This window comes from Suillus clintonianus (genome assembly GCF_016758775.1).
Source record: "Suillus clintonianus strain FC179 chromosome Unknown DEU56scaffold_6, whole genome shotgun sequence".
In the NCBI taxonomy this organism is placed as follows: Eukaryota; Fungi; Basidiomycota; class Agaricomycetes; order Boletales; family Suillaceae; genus Suillus; species Suillus clintonianus.
In genome coordinates this window covers 416,369-439,682 of record NW_024539230.1, presented here as the reverse complement: position 1 = coordinate 439,682, position 23,314 = coordinate 416,369, and the positions used below count along the sequence as shown (strand labels likewise).

Genomic DNA, 23,314 nt, shown 5'->3' with positions numbered 1-23,314 from the left:
AAAATTTCTCAATCATCCCTGCTGTCTAATGTTAAATACACAGAAATTTCAACTTTCTTTCCCCCACCAGAGTGGAGACCGCTAGAACTTCAACAGTTCGTTCAAAACCCCTTCTTCGTGTACAGTCGACCATGTTGGCCAATGATTCATACAGCAATGCATCCACCAATGTCGAGGTGTGTTTGATCTGGGTTTCTATTAGGCTATCACAAACTGACAACATAAAAGCTGTCATGTGTTCCAGATGATACTACTGGCTTGGAGCGCATAATGCTTGCGGCGCAGGGCGATTTGCAGAGACTGCTGAGGTAATGATCCATCCCCTTCCCACCGCTCTAAGTTAGTTATTAATATTTCTCCTCTCCAGCTCATATTTTGCTCGTCCTATCTTTATCGAACTTATCTATGCGCACTGCTCTTCCCGTCTTGCGCCAGCAAGTCCAGAAAACCCTATCACGCAATCACGACAGGTGCATCTCGTGTGTGCGTCATGCACCGTCTGCGTTGCGACATCTACTGTCACCATCACGGCTCCCGAATGCGAACGCCTATTTCTTGATGAAAAATTCCCAATCGGGCAGACCTTCCGACGACTTAACCGTACTCCGAAGTTCAGTCTCCTCAACGTAGAGACACAAGCAATCGATGGAAAGCGTGAACTTCGGAGAACTTATAAGCTGGAAACGGAGGGCTTCGTTGCAGAAATCTTGGAAGTATTCCCGGACAGAGATATGTTCGTCCGTGGCGAGGCATGGTTGATGGAGCGGGGGACTGACTTGCACACCACTTGCACCACTTCGACAGACACAAAGCCTGAGTGGCTGTCCGTACGCAAGGGAAATGTTGTTCATTAGGGCTCGAGCAACCTCCGCAGTCATGATGTAATATCTCGCCTTCATACTGTACGTGTATAATATTATTCACTTCAATTGAACTACAAAAAGAATTTGATTCACGAGACCTTCGCGTATCTTTGTCTTTCTAACGAAGAGTGTTTGGGACTCGGACTCTTCAGATAAATTTGGCGGCTCGCTTCTGTAAAATCATAGATAGAATCGATTGTCTTTCACCGCCAGCGTACCCATGTTAAATATCGATGTAGAGACACAGGCTGCCTTGCTCTTGTTCAGTTGGCCAGTCAGGTGTAAGATTCGAGTGTTCCCAGACCCGTTGGCTATTTATATGACAATTTACCCGTGTATTTGATGTATCATTATGTCATTGCAGACTGAATTGACTGATGGTCTTACTATGATTTTGGCCAGAGTTGCAAAACATCTCATAGCACACACCACAACACATTTTAAACCTCCTACTCTTAGTTATAGGACCTTGTATCATTGACATATTGCAATGTATTTTTTTCAACTGCATGAAAACGTGATGAACACCCTCGGCATCAGATATATTACCTGATTCCTGAAGTCGCCAGTTTTCATGTAGAAAATCAGGGAAAGGTGTAGATCCCAGAGAAAAATGTTGGATTTTTTCAGAGGTCCTCCATACCAATACTCCTCCTGCACATTTTTATCGCGAGAGTAGAGCAGAGTTGCTGATGTTATCGACAATGCAATCACGCAAGTCATAGCATCCTCAAGCGTGACAATTGTGAGCGGATTACCATTGGTTACGAGATTTAAAATTGTCAGTTCTCGAACGTGCCGCAGCAAGCGGCTCAGCCCTGTGACTGTGACGCATCTTGAGTCGGCATCCTTCTGGCAGCGTCATTTGAACTCGTTTTATTCTTCTATTGACTAGAGCTTCCTTATGGCACGCATGGCTACAGTTCGATATAATTTTCTTATCTTAATGTGTAGTGAACAGTGAGATATGAAAATGAGGTTCTCAGATTTTGCCACTCTGGCCCCACGATGGTACTTACGCTTCTCGGTTTCTCAAGAATTTAGCGGCTCGAATATTCTAAATCCCCTATCAACGGAAGGCACACGAAGAAAGTTACGTCGTGGAACAGGAGGAGTCCGATGATGATGATGTCCTCGCTTACTTTTCACCCCTGTGCCCCCCGAACGCGTCGGTAAGTTAAGACATAATATAGAACGCGAACAATGGGAGACCAAGATGATTAATGACATCCAGAAGTGCAGAATGACGTGGTCGCGTTCAAAAAGAGACCCGTCTAGTGACTCGAGCATATCGCTTGCTCCCGAAGTTCCTATCAACAATACTGAGCAAGATGTCCGAAATAACTGAGGAAACGATCTAGAATACGCCATGATCGTAACAATGGTATGTATTACTTTGGGCTGACAGGATCGGTGATTTCGCGATAGGGCGGCATATCCGGCGAGGTGGGGCATGGTGCCGATGCGGCATAAGATAAACAAAGAGGAGTTGGATAGACTTGATTGTTCGAACGTTCAGGGCCCTACGGATCAATCGAGATTTGGGGTGGTATGCGGCCTTACCACACCAGGTGCCTAGCCTAGTTGTTATAGCTTCATTTACAAACGATGGGCCACATACTTTGTTTGATGGCTAGTATCCGCGCAACGGATTTCCGTCGATATTGAACACTGGCAATCTATCGAATTCAAGTGTGAATGGGATGAGATCTAAGAGTCCAAGATCCAAAACTTAAAATGAAGTATAAGATAAGAGTCCATCGTACCGAAAAAGGATCCGAAGAGAAACACCGAGGGGGCGATGAAGCATTCAGATCTGATAAAAGATGAATTTCTTGAGAAATGATGCGAGAGGCTGTGGAGGAAACTGCTGAACTTCAAAAGCAGCGCGCGCGACAGTCGTGCGTGCAGCAAGAAGCCCAATTGCGGCTGCGCACGTGACAGTCTCCATAAGGTTGGGCACGGGTGTTACTCTCCAAGGCCAAGCTACTCACAAACACGTTGAATCATTGCTGTGGGCCGCCATCGGGTGTAGGAGCATCAAAGTTGAGTACCAGTCTCAATATTGTCTCCTGCTTATCACAGAATGCCAATAATTGCGGTGGACGGTCCTCGAGGCGTCCTGGCTGCCAGGATCTGTGATGTGGAAGTTCAGTGGAACCGAAATCGCCTCCGACTTCGTGCAATGCATCTTTCAACTTCCACTGGTTGGTCGCGATCTGCCTTTGCATTTCTGAGAGTATTTGTTATAGATAGTCAAGGAGGGGAGGCTGATGCGTCTTACCAGCAATAGCGCGCGTCCTATGTTTCTGGCGACCGTAACTGGGACCCATCGGACCTGCCGCAGTCACTTTGCAATGGCTGACCTAATGCAATCACTATCAGGCTATCAGATTCGTTGTCGGGAATATGGCGTCAGTGAGGGTGCGCCCATGTCAAGCACGTAAATGATTCTCATGTTCTCACGTACAAATTATAAAGCTATGTATGTTGAGTTGATAACGCAAATCGCGACCGAGCTATCTCTGGATACTTATGTCAAGACAGGGATGCTGACTCAAATACCAAGGTCCCTCGCTTCACTTATCACACTGCCTGATTGGCTCCGTCCGACCCGAACGACATAAATTCAGGTCATAACGCGGAAGAAGAGAGAAGAAGGTTCATTTTAAATTCATCGCCCTCCGTGTCGTACTGTGGGAGTCCGAGAGCCTTATAAGCATAGGGCCCTTGGATCGAATTGCTCACTCCTCTTTTCATCCACTCTTTTGTACAGCACGCGCCATAATGATCAGCAAGGACTCATTTAACAGCGCCTCCACCCACGTAGAGGTAACGATGGTATCGTCATGCTTTTGGATTATTTTAACCGTCACCTTTATAGTTGTCATGCATCCCCGATGATGCTACTGGCATTGAGCGCATCATGCTTGCAGCTCAAGGTGACCTGCAGCGACTGATGAGGCATGTCCAATGTTCTTGGACGCAATCTCCTGTGTGCTAAACGACTTCCTTCTCACAGCTCATTTTTTGCTCGGCCCATATTTATTGAGCGCGTCTATGCCAATGGCTCGCCAAGACTGAAACCAGCCTCGCCCGAACATCCCATAACGCAATCGCGGCAGGTGCATCTCGTGTGTGCTTCGAAAATTGTATGCACTGCTACATCGAATGTCACCATCACACATCCCGACTTCGAACGTCTATTTCTAGACGAGAAATACCCCATTGGCCAAACATTCCGCAAAAAGCTTCGTAACCCACAATTTACACTCCTTGATGTCCAGACGTCGGTCATTGGTGGCAAGCGAGAACTCCGCAGAACGTATACGCTTGAGACGGAAGGTTTTCTCTGTGAGATCCTGGAAGTGTTCCCTGACAGGGACATGTTCGCTCGCGGAGAGGCATGGCTCACTGAGAGCAAGCTCGAACTAGAAAACAGCCGCACTGTAGCTGTAGAGAGTCAGGATACAGAGCCCCGGTGGCTTCCTGTCGGCAAGGGGGCCAACATTTTCCACTGGGGGTTCGCTGGTACATATGGCCTAGAGCCTTCACCGTTGGTATATTATCACGATATTTGGTTTGTTTCGTTGTACTTGCTCCTTCTGTACCTCATATAGATACCTAGTGCCTGCTCTACGCATTTCATAACATAACATAACATAACATATTTATTTACAAGACTAGGTTTGATGCATGATGTACTAGTAGAACTTAGACACACAGAAGGCATTCGAATCGGCAGCGATGAATTGCTTCGCGAAGAGATTAACTGCGTCATATCGCTGCCATTATATCTGACCAATGGGCTAACCAAAGAATTGATAGCCTAGGCCTGTAGGTCGGAGTCTATAGCACCTCTCGGTTCACAAAACCACAAAGATAAAAAGTCAGAAAGGTCCAAACATGTGTCGACACGCTCCGTGCGGCGTTCACCGAATTCAAGACCCCAGATCAGTTGACGGCGGTCAAGTAAAGTAACGAAAATTTCTTGGATTTTATGCTATGATAATCAACGGCAGAACATTGATGGCTGTGGTTGTCAAACAAATTCGCCAGTCCACACCGCATGCTTATCATATTCAAAAACATGATCTATCCTTTTGATATGCAATAGAGTAGGATGAAGAATTTTAAGGGTGTACTGGTAGATTATATGAAAGTGCAAACGAGGCAGAAGCAGGGTGCTGGCCATGGAATGTGCCAGAGTAACGAGAAATTGCCAGCGGTCGTGGAGAGATCCTCAGGCGGCGAAATGGATCAGGCGGCCGCGCGGGAGTGACAGAAAGGCGCAGGAGATCGAAGTGAGCAACGAGAGACTGCGTGTAGATCGTGGTGGTAGCGTCAGCTTAGCGGGAGCAAGAGGAAGGTCCTGGTTGGGTGTGGTGTGGGTAGTGAGAGGTCGCAAGAAGCTGCCACTGTCGAAGGTGCAGAAGGGTGTCAAGGTCGGGGCAGGAAAGGTCACCGGGTGTCATCACAGTCGACAATGAGGGGAAAAGAAAAGATTGGCAAGGGGAGAATATAATATTCAACTTACGTTAACGTTGCCGCCAACGTCCCAAGTTGGGTTTTTTTCCAGGGCTAAAGAGACCGACTGCTCGGACTTTTTTCATCGGCAATGAAGGGAACCGAGCTACTAGTAGCTCGGAGTCATAAGTTGGTAACAGGGTGTTCAACGCTCTGAGTCTCTGAATTGTGCTACTAGATCTGAACCAACGTGTGCGAATGTGTATGTGCATGTAATTCGATACTGAGGAAATCAGATTACGGTACTCGCTTAGATTGGTACCTTGGATGTTATCATCATCACAAAACGAGAATATAAGCGAATAGGACGACCTTGCTGGGAAATGTCATAGCTAGGCAGGTGCGGCACTGCCCGTCTTGGCAGGCGCGATTGATGGCTGTTATTTGGAGTCTGGGGCCCTACGTGTGAAATGAGATAAAGACGAGGGAGAGCAGGTAGGAGTTGTGGTGATGAACGCACATCTTTGTACCAGGAGCCGAGGCACTGATCATCTGACTGCCAGGTCATATGACTTATCAACGTACTTGCGAGAATACTAACTCCACTGCTCGGTTGAATACTTCAAAATCCAGACACGTGCGGTGACCGAGTGAAAAGAAATCATCCGATGGATATTTGAAAAGGGGGTCGTTGACAGAAATGAGATTGCCGCTCATAAACGAGCACACACACGCCGCCTATTGGTCACAGCACACAACAATTTTGGAGGGGGCGATGTACACGGCCAGGAACGCAAGCGCGGAACGAGGTGGCGATGTCGACGGAACGGCGTACGTACGGAGTTTGAATGATCATCCGTATATAGGCTAAACGCCCAACAAAGAGAATAGGTGGTCTAATCGCAATGCAGAGATACGTACCTGTAGGAAGGAAGGAGGTAACTTGTCCTACGATAGAAAGCTCGTGTGGTAGGACAAGCCTCCCCTCTCTATGACAGACACAGAAAGTTTTACTAAAATAGAGATATAAGGCAGTGGCAGGCAGAGCCATCACCTTTGATCTCGGATATTGAAGTTTCGATTTCACGCGGAGTTCCTTCTAGCCTGAAAACGTGTTCTGAAATGAAAAAAGACGCGACCGTAGGTTCGGAAATCTTGGTGATGATGATTTAACAGGCTGCTAACTGACTGGTGCGGTGTTCAAGGCGCCGGTGTTCAAATGCACTGGTTTCGGTCTACAAATTTCAAAGTTGCAGGACCACTGGAATACCATCGACAAGAGTGCTTCGGGTATCCAAGCAACTGGACCAAAGTTCTCCCAAACGCGGCGACAATGAAGAAAAGCTGAAGGCCGACTAGTCCGATATCATCACGGTCAACGAACACTGTGGGGTTGCTGCGGTTGTCGTGGTACAGCTAGATATTGATATCTACGTTCTTCGTCACGTTCCTGTGGCTGATGGAACTGGCACATTGTTCGCGGCGGACAAGAATCGTACCACCGAGTCGATATTCAGGCTGCCCCCAAGTTCAATAGCACTGGATGATGCGTTTTGGCATCCAGGCGATGCCAATGTTTCTCCGAAATGAGAAGATGATCCCTGCCACGTTGGGCGAATGCCTTGGATATTACTGTTGTATTGTGATTGTGGCTGTCGTCATGGTCATGTTCATGCTGAATCCACATTTTCGTCGCGTCCGTGTGTAGCTAACAGCAACTCATCGCGATAGACCAGGTGGTAAAAAAGAGGTGATGTGATACTGAGACCGAGGTTTGCAACAGGGATCGGCGGCGATATCGAGCACGTGTATGAAACTAGCGATTTCGATGAGGTGATAGTTCGCGAACGAAACTGCCGTCATGTACTGGTGGAATATGACGGTGACGTCGAGGGTCCAAGCCACTGGGGTAGTTCTCAATGACAGAACCGGGTGGGCGCGCCTCCACCTGGGTACTACCGTACGGGCCTGTCAAACCGTGTTGATATTAAGTATTCGAGTCACGTAACACTGCGGCTGGACGTTCCTGTATCCATTAATGCAATCGATTAGGGGTGCTACGCAGACCAAGTAACGGTGCTGACCTACTCTAATCGCGAGAGGTTACGAACCTTGATTAGATTACGTATTGAACAGTCAGTCCTAGGCTACGGCATGCCACTGCCAGTCTAAATTAGTCTAACCCGCCGCAATAAGTACAACAGCGGCCGTTGACCAACCTACTAACCTAACCTAACCTACTATTTGGAGGTTTCCTGTGTACCATCCCATCTGTGGCAGTGACGACTAGGTAACGTTTGGGTGTCCTTATAATCTGGCTGTCCTGAAACGTTTGACCGTTAAGCTTTGATCACGACCTCGAACACGAGGCTCGCACTAGAACTATATGCTGGCCAGATCGTGACGTGATAAACTTTGCTCTTGATCGGCAAAACCAGTATCGTCATAGCCTAATATTAGGCAGGGTCTTGCAAGACTGCTTCACACGCACCGGGCCCAGCCAGTTCCCACGACAGGAATGCCGCCGCATCTGACCTACATGATAAGTACAATCGCAGTCGGTGAGTGGTGTAGCCGGGCGGGCGCAAGAAGTCCAGGGTAATGGACCCTGGATCATGTCGTAAGCATGTCAAAAACATTGGCAATATTAATATTGATCGAAAGTGAACCAAGAACGAGGGATTTTGCTTGACGATAAACAGGCCTACCTGCGCCGCACCCAGTCCGCGGCAAATACCGATAAGTCACCGAAGGCAGGGGAATGACCGCTATTCACCACCAATGAACATAAAAATACGGGTTTTGGGGTCAATGACAAATTACCATTTGTGCCAATGATGAGCCGACACGGTCAAATGTTATGAAGGGCATCGTAGGGGGGCAGTACGTAGCACCAATAGATTGGCACTTAGCGCAAGAAGCTGAATCCATGAGGGACTTATCATCATCGGTCTCTGCCGCCCCGAGCAAGCATGTTCGGGACGCAGCTCGGGCCTCAGGAGGCGAATTGAAGTTGTCCAAGCAATATGGAATTTGAAACCGGCTGGGGTGTTCTGAGAATTCCTCAGAAGACTATATGTGTCTGCGCCAGCCGAGACTCGAAACAACTTTTTAGATGAAGTAATATGTAGTGCCGGCATGCAGAATTGGTAACCGAAACGTAGTACCTTGTAGTGCGCGACGTGTAAATACTACGGCTTGAATGGGAGCAATTTCCTGAAACCTAACATAATTAGCACATGCATTAGACCAACATTTGGGAGGACAATGGACTGCCAACCAGTAGATCATGAGCCGGGGGGGAAACGAAGGATGGCGTCTCGGTTGGCGATAGGGTGAATGACATTAGGAACCTAGATACCTGGGCGTTGGAACCCTCAAGTTAGTATATACTATCCATAGGTGAGATTCATAAATTTGCTCACGAGTAACCAACTGCATTGGGAGATCAAATGATGCGAGAAAATGCAAGAGATAAGATAGGATATAAGGGTCATATGCACATGCTGCGCCGCTCAGCGTGGTCGGGACTCGGGAAAAAATGGATAATAAAAATGACCCTGGCATCCTTAAGATAGGTGGAGATATTTTTTTAATTATACATACTTGCTCAAAAATACACAGGACAGGGATGATGTCCCAGGAGGTAACCAAGCATATTCTCATTGAGTGAATTGAAAGCCGGCTGATGAAGGTGCGGCTTGGAAGAATTCCGTTTGTTTCAGCGTCGTCAAAATCATCTGGAGGATCCGCACAGCCTGGAAATGAAGAAGGGAAACGCGAATGACAAGGAGTACGTACATATAGGCTATCTGTCACGGTATTCTGGAATCAGAGGATGGCTTGAGAAGTAGAACGGGCGTCCAACGGATACTATGTACTTCCGATACATAGCTTCCATGAGTCACGGTTTCGATTAAACTGGGGCGACACAGACAGAGCATTACTGGTTGGAATGAGGGGATGCTACCATTCAAATGAACATTTCAAGATGAGCTGTATGGAGAGATGGTCGCGGATACTGTTAGTACATGAGCTCTCCCGCGAGAGTACGGGTGATACGTAGGTGTCACACGGTTTCAATTGAACTATAAGCTGGGGTCACGGTGACAGTAAGTACGTTGCTGGCACGGATCATAAATTGAGTTAACCCCCCCGAAGATTGGGGGTCAATCTGGAGGGGTCGCGTAGAGAACGGTACTATGGATCTCGATTTGAGCGTCTACATTAGTGCTGTGTCACATACTGTGTCATGTTGAACAAACCTGTTCACAAAAGAAAGAAAACGCAACGGCTTCAGCGCCAGCTTCTTTCGGGCGGATCACACCGTCTGAAGAGAAATATAAAACCTAGTAAGTATCCGTGCATTTAAATTCGGACCGACACAGTATATAAACTGCTTAATACATCGCACTTACACAACTCACCTCCTCCTTCAACTTAGATATTCATCATGTCTACTCATGCTCTCGTCTCCCAATACGTCCAGGACGTCAAGGAGCTCGACTCTTACCTGTATGTCAACCCGTCCACTTAAGTAGTGCTAGTACTCATTCTTCTTGCAGTACCGGATCTCCAATCACAATCACAGGATCTGCCTTATCCATTTCTCAAATTGCTGCTATCGCACTCTACCCACCTTCATCATCCCCCGGCAGCAATCCAGTTAAAATTCATCTTACTGATGACCAACATGTCAAAGCAAATGTAGCTGCCTCCCGTGCTGTCATTGAGAGCAAGGTCGCAGCGGGCATTAGTGTCTATGGTGTCAGCACTGGATTTGGTGGCAGCGCAGACACAAGGACAGATGATCCTATTGCGCTCGGTGCTGCTCTCCTCCAGCACCAGCATGCCGGCGTCATTCTCCCTACTTACGCGCCGAGTCCCTCCACTGCTATCCCCACCCTCTCGTCTTTCAATAACAACCCTTTACCTTCCCCCGCCCCGCTCTCTGACCCATTCACCAGCACTACTATGCCACCACCTTGGACACGTGCCGCTCTCCTTGTCCGCGCTAACAGTCTCATGCGCGGACACAGCGGTGTCCGCTGGGAACTTGTCGAGAAAATGGCAGAACTCCTTAATAAGGGCGTTACCCCTGTCGTTCCCATGAGGGGCAGCGTCAGTGCCAGTGGCGGTCAGTAATCTGTATCTATCTCTTTACTTTGTTTAGGTACTAATCAACTCCCTTTCCACAGACCTGTCCTCCCTTTCCTACATTGCCGCAACACTAATTGGAAATCCCGCTATCAGGGCTTGGGTTCCCATGCCTCATCCGTCTTCAGCCATATCTAGCACTTTCTCAACCCCCTTGTCAACTGGAACATCTTCGCCACACTCCTCGCCCGAATTGTCACCCTTCGCCACGTCCACCCCCCTGCCGCCCTCAGCCGATACCCTTACCCTACCCACAGATACTCCAAAAACAGACAGTCACGGATCATACGCCCTCCTTCCTGCCTCGCAGGCCTTGCAGGTTGCCGGCATCACCCCCCTCCCGCTCTCGAGCAAGGAGCACTTGGGGATCCTGAATGGCACGGCGTTTAGTGCAGCTGTGAGTGCATTGGTTGTGAGAGGCGCACGGGGAGTGGGCGTGTTGGGTGCCGTGAGTGTTTTAACATTTGACCGCCGTCTCTTGCATCAGACTGACTCGTCTGTGCTTATAGGTCCTAACAGCCATGTCCGTTGAAGCGATGCTCGGCGCGAGGGGCAGCTTTGATCCCTTTGTCAGCGAGGCAAGGCCACACATTGGACAGGTGCGTTTTTTCGTATTTTTCAAGCGGTCAAGAGAACTGATTTTCTTTTCTTTTCGTTCTTCTTGTGGTGGCTCTAACTTCCGAAACATAATGCATTTTTCCCACTGCAATCACTCGTAATCCCTTGGTGACTCAATCCAGATCCACTCTGCACGTCTCATGCACACTCTGCTCGCTGGGTCTTCCTTTGCAAGCGAACATGAGATAGAAGTCAAGATTGAGGATGATGCCGGCGTGTTGAGGCAGGACCGGCAAGTTCCGCTTTGGTCACACTAAAACTCAAACGCTAACCCTTTGCAGTTACTCTCTCCGGACAGCCCCCCAATGGCTCGGCCCCCAGTTCGAGGACCTCGCAAATGCAGCGCAGGTAATCACGACCGAGGTTAACTCCAGTAAGTTGTCCCAGCCCTGTAGTCACATAACGACTAATCCCTTACCCTAACAGCCACCGACAACCCCCTTATTGAGCCCCCTTCTGCGTCAAATAACCAGACTGGACAGGTCCACCATGCAGGCAATTTCCAAGCGCTTGCCCTGACGAACGCGATGGACCATGTCCGTCTCAGCCTCGCGCACATCGGGAAACTGATGTTCGTTCAGCTTACGGAGATTCTGAACCCAGCCATGAACCGGGGCTTGTTCCCGAATTTGGCGGGTGGAGAGGTCGGATTGGATTTCGCGTTCAAGGTGCGCGATTTTAGTCTGATTCTGTGCCGATGGGATGGCTAATCGTAATTACGTGGACAGGGAGTGGATATCGCTGCTGCGTCGTATGCGGGCGAGTTAAATGCACTTGGTGGAATGAACGTAGGCGTGGGCAATGTGAGCGCTGAGATGCACAATCAGAGCGTCAAGTACGTTCTTTCTTTTCTCTCCTTTCTGAACTAACATTTTCAACCCTATAGTTCACTCGCGCTCATCTCAGCACGGTACACCCTCACTGCACTTGAAGTGTCCACTCTTCTCGCCGCCTCACATCTCATCGTGATATGCCAGGCGCTCGATCTTCGCGCACTCGGCGAGGAGCTGCGTATAGTGCTCCCAGGACTCATCCGCTCATCCCTCCTCGATGCCTTCCCTTCGCTTACTGAAAACTCCACGACTACCTCGCTTGTGGCCGCTATCATTCCGGCACTAACAGAGGCGCTCGACCGCACAACAACGCTAGAGACAAACGCACGGATGCACAAGGTTGCAGGCGCGTGCGTGGTACCGCTCATCACGGCACTCTCAACCTCTCCAGTGCAAGGTGCAGAGCTTGGGGCCCTCCCGGTGTTCATTGCATCCCTTGCCGCGGGGCTAGCGAAGAAGCTGACAGAGCTGCGATGCGCTTATCTGGGCGCACAGCCGAACGCAGTGCGTGGTGCAAGCCCGAGTACTGAGGAGACAAAGGTGGCATGGCGCGGGCCCACCCCAGCAAGCAAGTACCTCGCACCGCGGACGCGTGCACTGTACGAGTTTGTAAGGGTGACACTAGGCGTGCGAATGCACGGGGCTGCGAATCTCAGGGGAGATGTGTTTGGGATGCAGGATGGCCTAGAGGGTGAGGATGGGACCATTGGGAACGGGGTCTCTGTTATTTGTGAGGCGATTAGGGATGGAAGGGTTGGGCGGGTTGTGGTGGGGATGCTTGAGGGCATCGAGGGGTTGTGAGGAGCCTTCGCAGTCCTTCCACGGAGGCTGACTCCCAGGCGTCCGTGTGCTTACAGCTTGAGCAGATTTGGAGAGGCGGCCACTTCCTACAGCGCCGTCATCCTCTTACTTTTATTTGTTTGATATTCACGAAAATTTCTTTGATAATCGACATCCTTTCATGCATCACTACGTTACCATATACTAGCCTCCACGCATTTATTTCCTACACTGTTCAACAATTCCCCGTCTATATCATGCATAACAGGCCTCTTAGATAGATTTATCGTGTCTAATAGAATTCCTTGACGCGTATTACATAAAGTCTCTTGATTTTTGGTGTTGAGCAGGCGCAGGAGTAAATGCTACTAACGTGCATGGCATTAACCGAAACCGTGTCTTCGACATTTTGTCAAATACCATGACGGCACAGCCGAATGTTCAGCAAGACTTGCACCACCACCACGGGCCTCCATCATATACACAAGGAACTATATTCCTTCTGGTATATGGTCCGACTACGGGGAGACTACCTCCATCGCATCGTGAGTAAATCATCTGAGTAAATAATTTCGATTGAGCTGCTTTGACAAGGCTTCCTCATTTTCTGAAGGAAAATGAAATGTCTGGCAGTGCTGAGACCCGGAGTCGAGAGGTTGCTCTCGGTCCTCCTAACAGTACTTCAAAACCATCCTGGACAATGGGTGACGCTGCTCGAGTGTCCCAGGCTTCCAGGATGGGTACAATGCGTGCCTCTCCAGAGCCCAGTGCCTATACTCCATGTGGCGGTCAGAATCTTTGTTTCTCGGATCCATGGGTGAGTCTCCGCGGTGGGTGGCCGATTTACAATAGGTGCCAGAGTCTGAATTACATTCCTCACGCCTCCAGCCAAGCCATGTGTTTAACAACTGCAAGCGCAGCAGGACGGCACTGATAATGAACTTTTCCCACAGCAAAAACTCTAGGGTGAACCTTCTGAGATCATGTTCTCGTCCGCAGCAGTCTCATGAGACGTGGTTACAGTCGAAACAACCGTCCTTATGCGTCTGGGCTGGGGTAGGTCTATTTAATAGTCGTTGACGACATGTTCCGCTGATGTATTTCTGGCTGGTATCGCTCTGGAATCTGCATTCTCGGGCAACCAGCTGTTTTCGTGCAGCTCGCCACGAAATATCAATATCATGTAAAAACCACTCCTACTCCACGGGGACTTGTACATGCTTTCTAAGTCTTCCTCTAACCATAAACGAACAATATCAATCTTCGATATAGGATCAGTTAAACGATCGGTTCTTTCTGTGATGCTGAGCTAGCGGAGCAATGGGATCTCACAACTAATGCTAACCTTTCCTCATGCAGCACAAGGTTCGCCACATCCTACAACAATAACTACGTGCATTGTTGACTTATGTGTGGTCACGGTGCACATGCGCCGGTTGGTTAGTCCACCGGACGGATCTCCGAGCTGCTGTTTGGTATCTCTTGGTTTCAAAACCTGCACCTTTGTTTGATAGGAGTGGGAGGATATAGGCGTAATGTTCTCTTGTCGAGGTCTTGAATAAATCAAATGTTCTCAAAAGGAAAGGGCGCCTGTGTCACTGTCATGCTGATCCTACTCACACTCGATATCCTCTAGACTATTCATGTCGAAAGTTATTCCCTCGCCGCATCGGTGAGACGTCATGGTATCATGCAGACCATAGTGTATACAATCATGCTGGACGGATCTCACCCGTCTCCTATCTCCTGGAAGATTCGCTTGAAATCCGTTCAAACCTTGGTGATATTTGACGTGATTTGGGTCTTTTCGAGCTCTGACTCTCTGCCTCTACTCCGCCTCCCATTTCAGTCGCTCTCGATGCGGTTGAGTTGGATCAAGCGGCATCACCGATCCTCCAGATCAGATCTCGGAGTACATGCTCTGCGGGACCCCCCTGTCATTATCTCGTTTATGTTGTTGCTCCATATACATGCCCGTGAGCCTGAGTGCATTCTGCATGCTGTTCTGATTCCTGCGGTCTGTGTCATCGCGTGTCACATCAACCGTTTCATCCTTACATATAGTAAGATGTCGTTACTCCATATATATGTGGAGTGCATTCTGCATTTTGTCCTCGTTCCTGCCGTCTGTGTCATCGCGTGTCATCGACCGTTTCGTCCTTACATATGGTAGATATTGCTGCTCCATATATGTGATGCATTCTGTTCTGATTCCTGCGGTCTGTGACATCGCGTGTCATCCTCATATCAGACCACCACAGTGGCGTGACTTTCAACCTGACATCGACGTGTTTGATCCATCAAGGTTCCGTTACCGCTCTTCATTCTCGTGATCGATTCGCAGACCTATCCCCGGTGGACGAAGAGGCCGCCATAGGAGGTACTTCAGACGATTAGATTCCAAAGTGCTCCTTGGCCTTCTTTTCTTTTCCAGAACAAGTTGGACGACTTCTGCGGGGTCAATCTTAGGCAACGCTTGGCCATGGAATAAAATTTATTTTCTCCATTTCCGGGCGGAACTGGGTAGCCTGATCGAGCTCACTGTCACTGACGTTGGTTGTGGTCATGCGTTGACATTTTGCGTCACAATATTAGGCACGTTCGTGATTGGATCGACAGCATTCCACGGACCACAGTGTGTCTCGTGTCGACTCTATTCGCCCAGCGCCGCTGTGTCGGTCTTCCTTGAGAACGAACGTCGCCAAAATCCATGGAGATCCGGATATCAGTGTGCGTGAGGAACCGGGGTTAGGAACAAAGAACTTGGTCTGTGTTAATGCGACACAGGCCCACTGTCACGTTAATACTAAGTACCCCCGGCACAATATATGCAATCATGTAACAGAAATGAAGAAGTTGGCTGATTGGATGCGGCTGTTTGTGGCCTCAGGCTCAATCTGACTCCGTGCGGTCGTACGGTCTCTTGATGTTGACGAGAGGCATTAATGCCATATTGTGCAACCGGGGAGTCACATGAAATGAATGTTCTTCGTAAGTATCTATCTGATAACTTGTGCCCCAAGACGTGTGCCAGTTGTCTTGGTGTCCATCAAGTTGGGCCGTTCGATGCTATTCGAGACTCATCTCGTTCAACGTTGGCGGCATGAACATGATGCCAAAGATGTTTTCCCTTCGATTGAACTAGAGCGCAGTCGCAGGCCCACTGGAAGATTGGCTGGTCCGTGTCAACTGAGATATGGATTTGAAGTACTGGCCCATACCACTGCAAGTCACCAGTAAGCTAGCGATAGCGTGAGTTTGGAATCGATATCCAGAGAGTCGAATGTAGTAGAACACAGTCGTTCTTTTTCATTATGCACTGACATTGAGTGAGAACCCCACAATGGCCGCGGAGGCTATCAACGTTTCAACCACCTGCAGCCACAACGGTTACGGTGATGTCAAGCTCAATTTCCTCTCCAAAGCCTGTAGTGGTTATCATTGGCGCGGGTGCTTTTGGTCTGTCTACTGCTTACCACCTACTCGAACGTGGCTACACCGGTGTAACAGTACTCGATCGTGCTGAACATCTGCCTGCGGTCGATGCCGCGAGCACTGACATGAATAAAGGTATTTTGTCATTTCCAGTGTCTCTCTGCGGCATCGAATATCTCACCTTCAGCAAGTGGTCCGTTCTTGTTACGGTGATCCGGAATACACGCGGCTTGCGCGCCAGGCGATCGAAGAATGGCGCAAGGATATGTGGCAAAACTGTTACCATGAGTCTGTGTCACATTTTGCACTGAATGGACAATGACCATAGTATCAAATACAGGTGCGGTGTCCTCAACTTGGGCGATGCATACACTGAGCAGTCGTTTAACAATGATCTCAATGACGGCGCCAAGGTCGAGCGCTTAGATAGTCCTGCATCCATCAGAGCCCAGTTTCCTTCAGACCTTCACAATTCTGGTAGGCTGGGGACCTTCACGTCGTTGGATATCTCTTCTACAAGTTATATCAACCATGATGGTGGTTGGGCAGAGGCTGAACGTGCAGTTGGCCTCCTCATGGAGCATGTGAAGAAACGTGGTGTCAAAGTCCTACCTAACAAGACAGTTCAAGATTTGGTTAAAGACGAATACGGACAAACAAAAGGCGTGCGCTGTGCCGACGGCTCTGAATACGATGCCAATGTAGTGGTCCTCGCTCTCGGTTCGTGGACTGCGGGTGCTTTCCCCTCGTTAAAGCTGACGGGAAAGTGCCTTGCTACGGGGTAAGCAGGCAAGGTTGTCCGGTGCTTGGCTCAATCTGATGTGATGCCTTGTTTATGATGAACACTGATATTATTGCCTGGCATGTTTTTCGGATGTCAAAAGACAAAGCATAGCGATGATTCAACTGACACCGGAGGAGGCAGAGGAATATTGCAAGACACCTGTCGTACTCGATTTCAGGACCGGTTTCTATGTTTTCCCAGTGAGTTATCATTCTTCCAAGTTGTTGTTTTCCAGCCCCCTAAGGGGTCAAACCTCATTATATCTGTTTACGGGTTTTACTCAGGTATTTGACACGTTACCTCTGTTTCCTTGAACGTTTGGGAACCCATGAGGATCTATTCTGTCGTGTTCTGCACATTAATGGGTCTCAATTAGGCCCATTGATCATCCATTTGAATAACGCTCTCTGACACTCTTTGACATAGACCTATATTTATATTGCGTACCCGTTTTCTAATCCATTCACTCCCATGTGGTGCTTTCTCATTTGTTTATCAGGCTATTCTTCCTAGTTCTTCCTTCAATTCGTCAATTGTATTCATTGTAACTGACTTTGACTGAACATTTTTTCCAGCCGACACATCGCAATGTTGTCAAATTCGCAATCCATGCTGGTGGATACACCTACACAGCTCCTGGGTCTACTCTATCAACCCCGCGCACAATCGTTTCCGACCCAGAAAGCGGCATGTGGATACCGCGGTCGATTTTGAAGGAGCTGAGGGTCCAGCTGCGAAGTGTATACCCTGCACTTGCCGAGAAGCCCTTCAGTGGGACCAGGATGTGTTGGTGAGTTTACTTCGCCGTGTCTTCGGATATAGGATTGTCGGGAATTTCACCGTATTCCTGATATGGAGGAAACGCTGGATTGGAGTCGGTCTTGACTCTTCTTGTGTGATTGGGTTCAAGGGTGTTGGGGCGAATGATTGTGTTCGAGGGTACGAAGGCTTGCGAACATTGATCACATCATGAGAGTCGGAAGACAGACGATGGCTTAACTACTCGCCAAGCTGAGGGTATAGACATCTGCTTCGCGATTCCGTCGCCATGCCTCAACTATCCATTCTTTGTCCAAACTCATGTAATGCTTTTGGCGTAAGTGCTGATCATCTGAATAGGTACACTGATTCGCCAGATGGTGATTGGGTCATTGGGCGCTATCCCGGCGATTCGGGACTGGTCCTGGCAACGAGCGGAAGTGGACATGCGTTCAAGGTGTTTTTCTCTCTCTCCTTGCCTCTTGTGCTACGTGGTGATGACTGGATGCGTCAGCACATTTCTCTTTGTGGAACAGTCCCCGAAATACATCCAAGAACGAGAACTGACCTCTTCCTCAACAGTTCCTCCCTATCTTAGGGAAGCTTGTGGCCGACGTTATAGAAGATAAGTTAGACCCCAAACTTGCAGCACGGTTCGCTGTCGATCGAGAGATGAAACCTCCCAACGGGGAGCGAACGTCGGTTGTTTCTCAGGAGCTTAACATCAACGAATTATGTGGACCGGAAGATCTGATACCCACGTTCTGATTCAGTATTCCGCTATTCAGAAGCTCGTATGTTTAGAAAATTTGTATGAGAGCAAAAAAACTCGGATAACACGGTCCATATACTTACAATTCTTTACATGTGGCTATCAAGTTGCTATATTACAAAAGATTCATCATGTGTTTATGCTCGCCAGCCAACGAACTCTCGCCAAGATCGCACCTCTGGGGGCACCTTACCCTCTGTGTACTTCGCCAGTCCACCCTGGGCTACCTTTTTCGCAAGCGCTTCCACCCACAGCTGCGCACAACGGGCGTTGTTAAGCAACGGCAGTCCAAAGTCCACGGCGTTCCTCCGTGCAACATAGTCCTCGTCTGTGAAGCCGGTGCCGCGTGCCTTTGCGAGATTTATAACACACTGGATCTCATACTCGTCGAACACTTCACGAAGCTTGCGCTTGTCAGTCTTGGGGAAGAAGATGCGCTTTGCGGTGACATAAGGGAGGTTGTTGAGGAACGCTTCGACCTCGGGCGAGGAGCAGTAAAGCTTGAAACCGAGATGAAGGAGCTCTTTGGCAACGGTGGCCATCTCAGGCTTGGTGATGTCTCCGCCAATAAGGACGCCAGAATTGAGGCGGGGGACTTTGAAGCCTGTCGTACTGAGCAACGACGCCCAATATGCCTCGTGGATGTCTCGGCCGAAACTGGCAACTTCACCAGTACTAGCCATTTCTAAAGCGACAGTCAACAACGTGAACCTCGAAAACCGACCGCGTACAAGGAATACTCACCCACACCAAGGAAGGGGTCTGCGCCTCCCAACCGAGTCCAGGAGAACTGAGCAACCTTGATCGAAGTATAATCACGTTTCTGCTTCATGAGATCAATAGGCTCCGGAACGTTGTGGTCCATGATGGCTGCTGCAGCGGTCTCAATGAAATTATGGCCAAGGACCTTCGACACGAAGGGGAACGACCGCGATGCCCGCAAGTTGCACTCTATAACTTTGAGCTGAGGCTCGTCGTTCGGTCCGTCGGCAGGCTTCTTGATGATCTGCATGTTGTAAGGACCAGAAATCTCGAATGCAGCAGCAACCTTCTCTGCGATGGTCTTCAAGCGCGCCATGTCCGTCTCTGTGAGTGAGAAGGGCGGGAGAACAAGGGTGGCATCGCCCGAGTGTACACCGGCGTTTTCGACGTGCTCAGAGACAGCATGAACAAGGAGCTTGCCCTTGTGAGCAACGGCATCGACATCGATCTCTTGCGCATTATCGATGAACTTCGTGATGACGACAGGGTGCAGGGGAGAAACGGAAGCGGCGGCAGAGAGGTTATACTCCAGGGAAGACTCTTCAAAGACAACGTTCATGGCAGCACCAGACAAGACGTACGACGGGCGGATGAGGACCGGATAGCTAAACAGAGGGATCAGACAAGCGGTTTTAGCTCAAGTTTAAGCGATGCATACCCAACTTTCTCAGCAAAGGCTTTTGCGGCTTTCAGGCTTGTGACTTCACACCACTCAGGTTGATCAACACCAATGCTGTCCAATACCGAGGAGAACTTGTGGCGGTCCTCGGCGGTGTCAATCATTTGTGGGTCAGTACCAAGGACCTTGACACCATCCTGTTTGAGACGAAGTGCGATGTTCTGGGGAAGTTGACCTGGCTCACAACATTAGTCTCCTCCGAAAGCTTGTTAATAATGCTAAACTCACCACCGACACTAACGATGACACCCTGAGCCTGTTCAAGCTCGTAGATGTCCATGACACGCTCGTAGCCAAGTTCTTCGAAATAAAGCCTGTCGGCCTCATCGAAGTCTGTCGATACCGTTTCGGGGTTGTAGTTTATCATGATCGTGCGCTTGCCCATATCCCTCAGTTTCCGTGCGCACGTAACTGCACACCAGTCGAATTCAACTGAGCTGCCAATGCGATATACACCGCTTCCGAGAACCATGGTACCGTGCTCATCGAATTCAACGTCGTGCTCAGAGGCATTGTACGTCGTGTAGAGGTAGTTCGTGTGCGCAGGGTATTCAGCAGCCAGAGTGTCGATACGTTTGACGAAAGGGGTGATGCCAAGAGACTTGCGGTGGGCGCGGACGGTGTCTTCAGTGGAGCCAACGAGGTCAGAAATCTGACCGTCGGAGAAGCCCATGCGTTTGGCTTGCTTCATGAGTTCGTGGTCTATTTCCTCAATGGAACCAACTGTCTTAATAGCCCTGCTCGTTTGAACGATATTGTCTATTTTGTAGAGGTACCACTAGGAATGGATGTGAATACCGTGACGCACTCGGTTGTGAGCGAGCTCCTCACCTTGTCAATCTTGGTTAGGTCGTGCAGCTGGTCAACACTGTAGTTCTTGTTGTACATCGCATAAGCAATAGCAAAGAGTCGCATATCTGTGGGTTTCGACAAAGCATGGTCAAGATCCTCAGGCTGGACATACGCCTCGAAGCCTTTCCACCGCGGGTCGACCTGGCGAATAGCCTTTTGGAGACTCTCTTCGAATGTGCGACCAATGGCCATGACTTCCCCAACACTCTTCATTGAGGACCCAACTTCGCGATTGACCTGTGATGAAAACTTGGCGAGGTCCCACTTGGGTATCTTGGTGACGATGTAATCCAGAGAAGGCTCGAAGCAAGCTGTAGTTGTCTTAGTCACCGCATTGGGTAGTTCCGGGAGGGTATGTCCGAGGGCGATCTTAGCAGCAGTGTAGGCAAGCGGATAACCAGTAGCTTTCGACGCCAGGGCACTTGAACGACTCAGGCTGAGAGAATTCGGGTTAGGGATAGAAAAAATAAGAAAAGAACCAATGAAACGTACCGGGCATTAACTTCGATGACACAGTATTCCTTGGAATTGGGGTTAAGTGCATACTGAATGTTACACTCGCCGACAACACCGAGATGCCTAATGACCTTGATAGCAGCGCTTCGAAGCATGTGGTACTCGTCGTCCGGGAGAGTCTGAGATGGTGCAACAACAATCGAATCACCAGTATGTGTACCGAGAGGATCAAAGTTCTCCATGTTGCAGCAGATGATCGTGTTCTGACAAGAGAATGCGCGTTCAACTTCAACACATACAGCCAAGCGGAAATTGACTTACATCAGCGCCATCACGAACAACTTCGTATTCGAGTTCCTTCCAGCCTTTCATGCTCCGCTCAATCAAAACCTGGGGGGACAGACTCAGACTCTTTGCGGAGAGATCACGAAGCTCATCGGGGTTGTTGGCAAACCCGGAACCGAGACCACCAAGGGTGAATGCAGACCGAAGGATGACAGGATAACCGATTTGCTCTGCTGCATCCAAAGCAGCATTGACAGTAGATACAGCTGTGGACTGTGCGACCGGAATGTCAATTTCTGAAGAGAAAAGAAGTTGCGTCAAATGATGAACCAAAAATATATAGGAAAGAACGGGTACCTTTGAGAGCTTGCACGAAAAGTTCACGGTCCTCAGAGACTTCAAGAGTGCGGATCGGAGTTCCGAGGACCTTGATGTCCAGACGCTCGAGGAGGCCCATCTTGTCGAGCTCAATACCAACGTTTAGCGCACTTTGACCTCCAAAGGTCAGAAGGATGCCATCTGGACGCTCCTTCTCCAATACATATGCAACGTAGTCAGCTGTGATGGGAAGGAAATAGACCTCGGATGCCAATTCATGAGACGTCTGCCAGGTTGCAATGTTAGGGTTGATGAGAACAGCATCGACACCTTCTTCGCGCAAAGCCTTCAATGCCTGGGAGCCTGAGTAGTCAAACTCGCCGGCTTGACCGATGCTGAGGCCACCGCTGCCGACGATGACGACCTTTTTGACGTCTGGACGAGGAAGTTTGGGAAGAACCTTTGCAGAAATTCTGCGAGCAAGCTCTGATGGAGAGTTGAGTACGTGTTCACCATCCTTGGGTGCATATGAGCCGACTGCTGGAGCTGCTACCGCTCGTAAGGCCTTTGTGGGAAAGATAAGCGCGCGCTGAGGGGTGGAATGAAAAGCGCGAGCTCCAATGTTTTTACATCGAGAAAATTGACGGAGAACAGATGGCCTGATTGGAAGGGCCATCCTTTCTATGCTAGGAAGGTCTTCAAGGTTTCAAGCTTCGAGGAGGGAAAAAACGAGGTCACTGAGATAGCTAATGAACGAATTTCAATAGACTGCCGCTAATCAGGATAAAAGACGCACTCGTCGCGTGTGTTCTGGGTGAAAATCATACACGCTCTCGCGGCTCAACAGGGAATTCGAATCCACACTTGGCGGCGATGACAGCTAGACAACAGACAAACTCCCCCGTTTCTTTTTTTTTATCATGCCGCATAACATGACTCAGCTTCAGCTTCCCAATCGGGAAAAGTTCATCGACTACCTAGCCTACCTCAACGAACTTCGAGGACCATGAGACTACTAGTGTATAATGATAGAATTCAACTTAATCTGCATTACGACGTGGCAGGTCGCAGCTCACTGTCACCGAGTCCCGGAAGAACACCAACAGAATGGAATTTTGAAAAGAGTACACAAATCAGTGTCGTGGCATATATGTGGCAGCGTACACAACAGCGCGTAGTGTCCAGGTTTGACAAAATAGCAACTGAGAGCTTCCGAGAGCATGCCAAAAGTAAGCATGTCCAAGAGGGAAAGGAAGGAGCAGAGAAAAATGATGCCTGGGCAGGAAATTACGAAGCGCTTGGGTCATAGACTCTTTGAATTCAATAGCGCTTCAGTCAAGAATGAGTATCCTGAATGATCAACATGTTGCCAGGTCAGCAAGGTTAGAGCATTTGAAAAACAAAAGAAACCCGCTTGATGTCCCCGTGGAGCCGTGCTACCGGACGTGCAATATTATCGTCCGCTCAATGAGAAGTTAAGTTTCTCCACTGATT

General features: G+C 49.1%; 6 protein-coding genes across 6 annotated transcripts; 5 read left to right on the top strand and 1 right to left on the bottom strand.

Moving 5' to 3' along the window:
* Nucleotides 1-131: 131 nt before the first annotated feature.
* Nucleotides 132-854, top strand: DEU56DRAFT_726667 (uncharacterized protein; the record flags this gene model as incomplete). Its single annotated transcript, XM_041347936.1, has 3 exons — nt 132-176; nt 229-308; nt 368-854. The coding sequence occupies 3 exons, from the start codon at nt 132-134 to the stop codon at nt 852-854; spliced, it is 612 nt and encodes a 203-aa protein (XP_041213769.1).
* A 2,702-nt stretch (nt 855-3,556) lies between these two features.
* DEU56DRAFT_477866 (uncharacterized protein) lies at nt 3,557-4,569 on the top strand. Its single transcript, XM_041346412.1, has 4 exons — nt 3,557-3,695; nt 3,748-3,827; nt 3,886-4,443; nt 4,492-4,569. Exons 1-4 carry the CDS (start codon nt 3,651-3,653, stop codon nt 4,517-4,519), a joined length of 711 nt encoding a protein of 236 aa, XP_041213768.1. The 5' UTR covers nt 3,557-3,650; the 3' UTR covers nt 4,520-4,569.
* Nucleotides 4,570-9,559: 4,990 nt separating this feature from the next.
* On the top strand, nt 9,560-13,033 carry DEU56DRAFT_774292 (phenylalanine ammonia-lyase). Its single transcript, XM_041351614.1, has 10 exons — nt 9,560-9,682; nt 9,775-9,845; nt 9,896-10,467; nt 10,529-10,935; nt 10,997-11,086; nt 11,228-11,337; nt 11,387-11,478; nt 11,532-11,773; nt 11,834-11,940; nt 11,992-13,033. The coding sequence occupies exons 2-10, from the start codon at nt 9,784-9,786 to the stop codon at nt 12,737-12,739; spliced, it is 2,430 nt and encodes an 809-aa protein (XP_041213767.1). The 5' UTR covers nt 9,560-9,682; nt 9,775-9,783; the 3' UTR covers nt 12,740-13,033.
* Nucleotides 13,034-14,275: 1,242 nt separating this feature from the next.
* DEU56DRAFT_774285 (uncharacterized protein) lies at nt 14,276-14,943 on the top strand. The gene has a single exon (XM_041351613.1). It carries the CDS (start codon nt 14,409-14,411, stop codon nt 14,889-14,891), a length of 483 nt encoding a protein of 160 aa, XP_041213766.1. The 5' UTR covers nt 14,276-14,408; the 3' UTR covers nt 14,892-14,943.
* A 1,090-nt stretch (nt 14,944-16,033) lies between these two features.
* DEU56DRAFT_774251 (FAD dependent oxidoreductase) lies at nt 16,034-18,519 on the top strand. The gene is made up of 7 exons (XM_041351612.1): nt 16,034-16,288; nt 16,345-16,441; nt 16,494-16,934; nt 17,038-17,137; nt 17,513-17,727; nt 18,057-18,153; nt 18,279-18,519. The coding sequence occupies exons 1-7, from the start codon at nt 16,117-16,119 to the stop codon at nt 18,462-18,464; spliced, it is 1,308 nt and encodes a 435-aa protein (XP_041213765.1). The 5' UTR covers nt 16,034-16,116; the 3' UTR covers nt 18,465-18,519.
* Nucleotides 18,520-22,707, bottom strand: DEU56DRAFT_774241 (uncharacterized protein). Its single transcript, XM_041351611.1, has 8 exons — nt 21,860-22,707; nt 21,539-21,798; nt 21,254-21,480; nt 20,741-21,197; nt 20,138-20,687; nt 19,889-20,084; nt 19,213-19,835; nt 18,520-19,153 (listed from the first exon to the last, which is right to left on the bottom strand). The coding sequence occupies exons 1-8, from the start codon at nt 22,494-22,496 to the stop codon at nt 18,606-18,608; spliced, it is 3,498 nt and encodes a 1,165-aa protein (XP_041213764.1). The 5' UTR covers nt 22,497-22,707; the 3' UTR covers nt 18,520-18,605.
* Between the last annotated feature and the right edge of the window lie 607 nt (nt 22,708-23,314).

Coding starts and splice junctions, on each gene's coding strand:
- DEU56DRAFT_477866 (XM_041346412.1), top strand. CDS start 3,651: ATGATCAGCAAGGACTCATTTAACAGCGCCTCCACCCACGTAGAG. Junction 3,828..3,885: donor GACCTGCAGCGACTGATGAG/GCATGTCCAATG, acceptor TCCTTCTCACAG/CTCATTTTTTGCTCGGCCCA. Junction 4,444..4,491: donor GTATATTATCACGATATTTG/GTTTGTTTCGTT, acceptor ATAGATACCTAG/TGCCTGCTCTACGCATTTCA.
- DEU56DRAFT_774292 (XM_041351614.1), top strand. CDS start 9,784: ATGTCTACTCATGCTCTCGTCTCCCAATACGTCCAGGACGTCAAGGAG. Junction 10,468..10,528: donor CAGCGTCAGTGCCAGTGGCG/GTCAGTAATCTG, acceptor CCCTTTCCACAG/ACCTGTCCTCCCTTTCCTAC. Junction 11,338..11,386: donor GGCGTGTTGAGGCAGGACCG/GCAAGTTCCGCT, acceptor AACCCTTTGCAG/TTACTCTCTCCGGACAGCCC.
- DEU56DRAFT_774285 (XM_041351613.1), top strand. CDS start 14,409: ATGCAGACCATAGTGTATACAATCATGCTGGACGGATCTCACCCGTCT.
- DEU56DRAFT_774251 (XM_041351612.1), top strand. CDS start 16,117: ATGTCAAGCTCAATTTCCTCTCCAAAGCCTGTAGTGGTTATCATTGGC. Junction 16,442..16,493: donor TGGCAAAACTGTTACCATGA/GTCTGTGTCACA, acceptor TATCAAATACAG/GTGCGGTGTCCTCAACTTGG. Junction 16,935..17,037: donor GGAAAGTGCCTTGCTACGGG/GTAAGCAGGCAA, acceptor GGATGTCAAAAG/ACAAAGCATAGCGATGATTC.
- DEU56DRAFT_774241 (XM_041351611.1), bottom strand. CDS start 22,496: ATGGCCCTTCCAATCAGGCCATCTGTTCTCCGTCAATTTTCTCGATGT. Junction 21,799..21,859: donor TTTCGTGCAAGCTCTCAAAG/GTACCCGTTCTT, acceptor TTTTCTCTTCAG/AAATTGACATTCCGGTCGCA. Junction 19,154..19,212: donor AGACCCCTTCCTTGGTGTGG/GTGAGTATTCCT, acceptor CTGTCGCTTTAG/AAATGGCTAGTACTGGTGAA.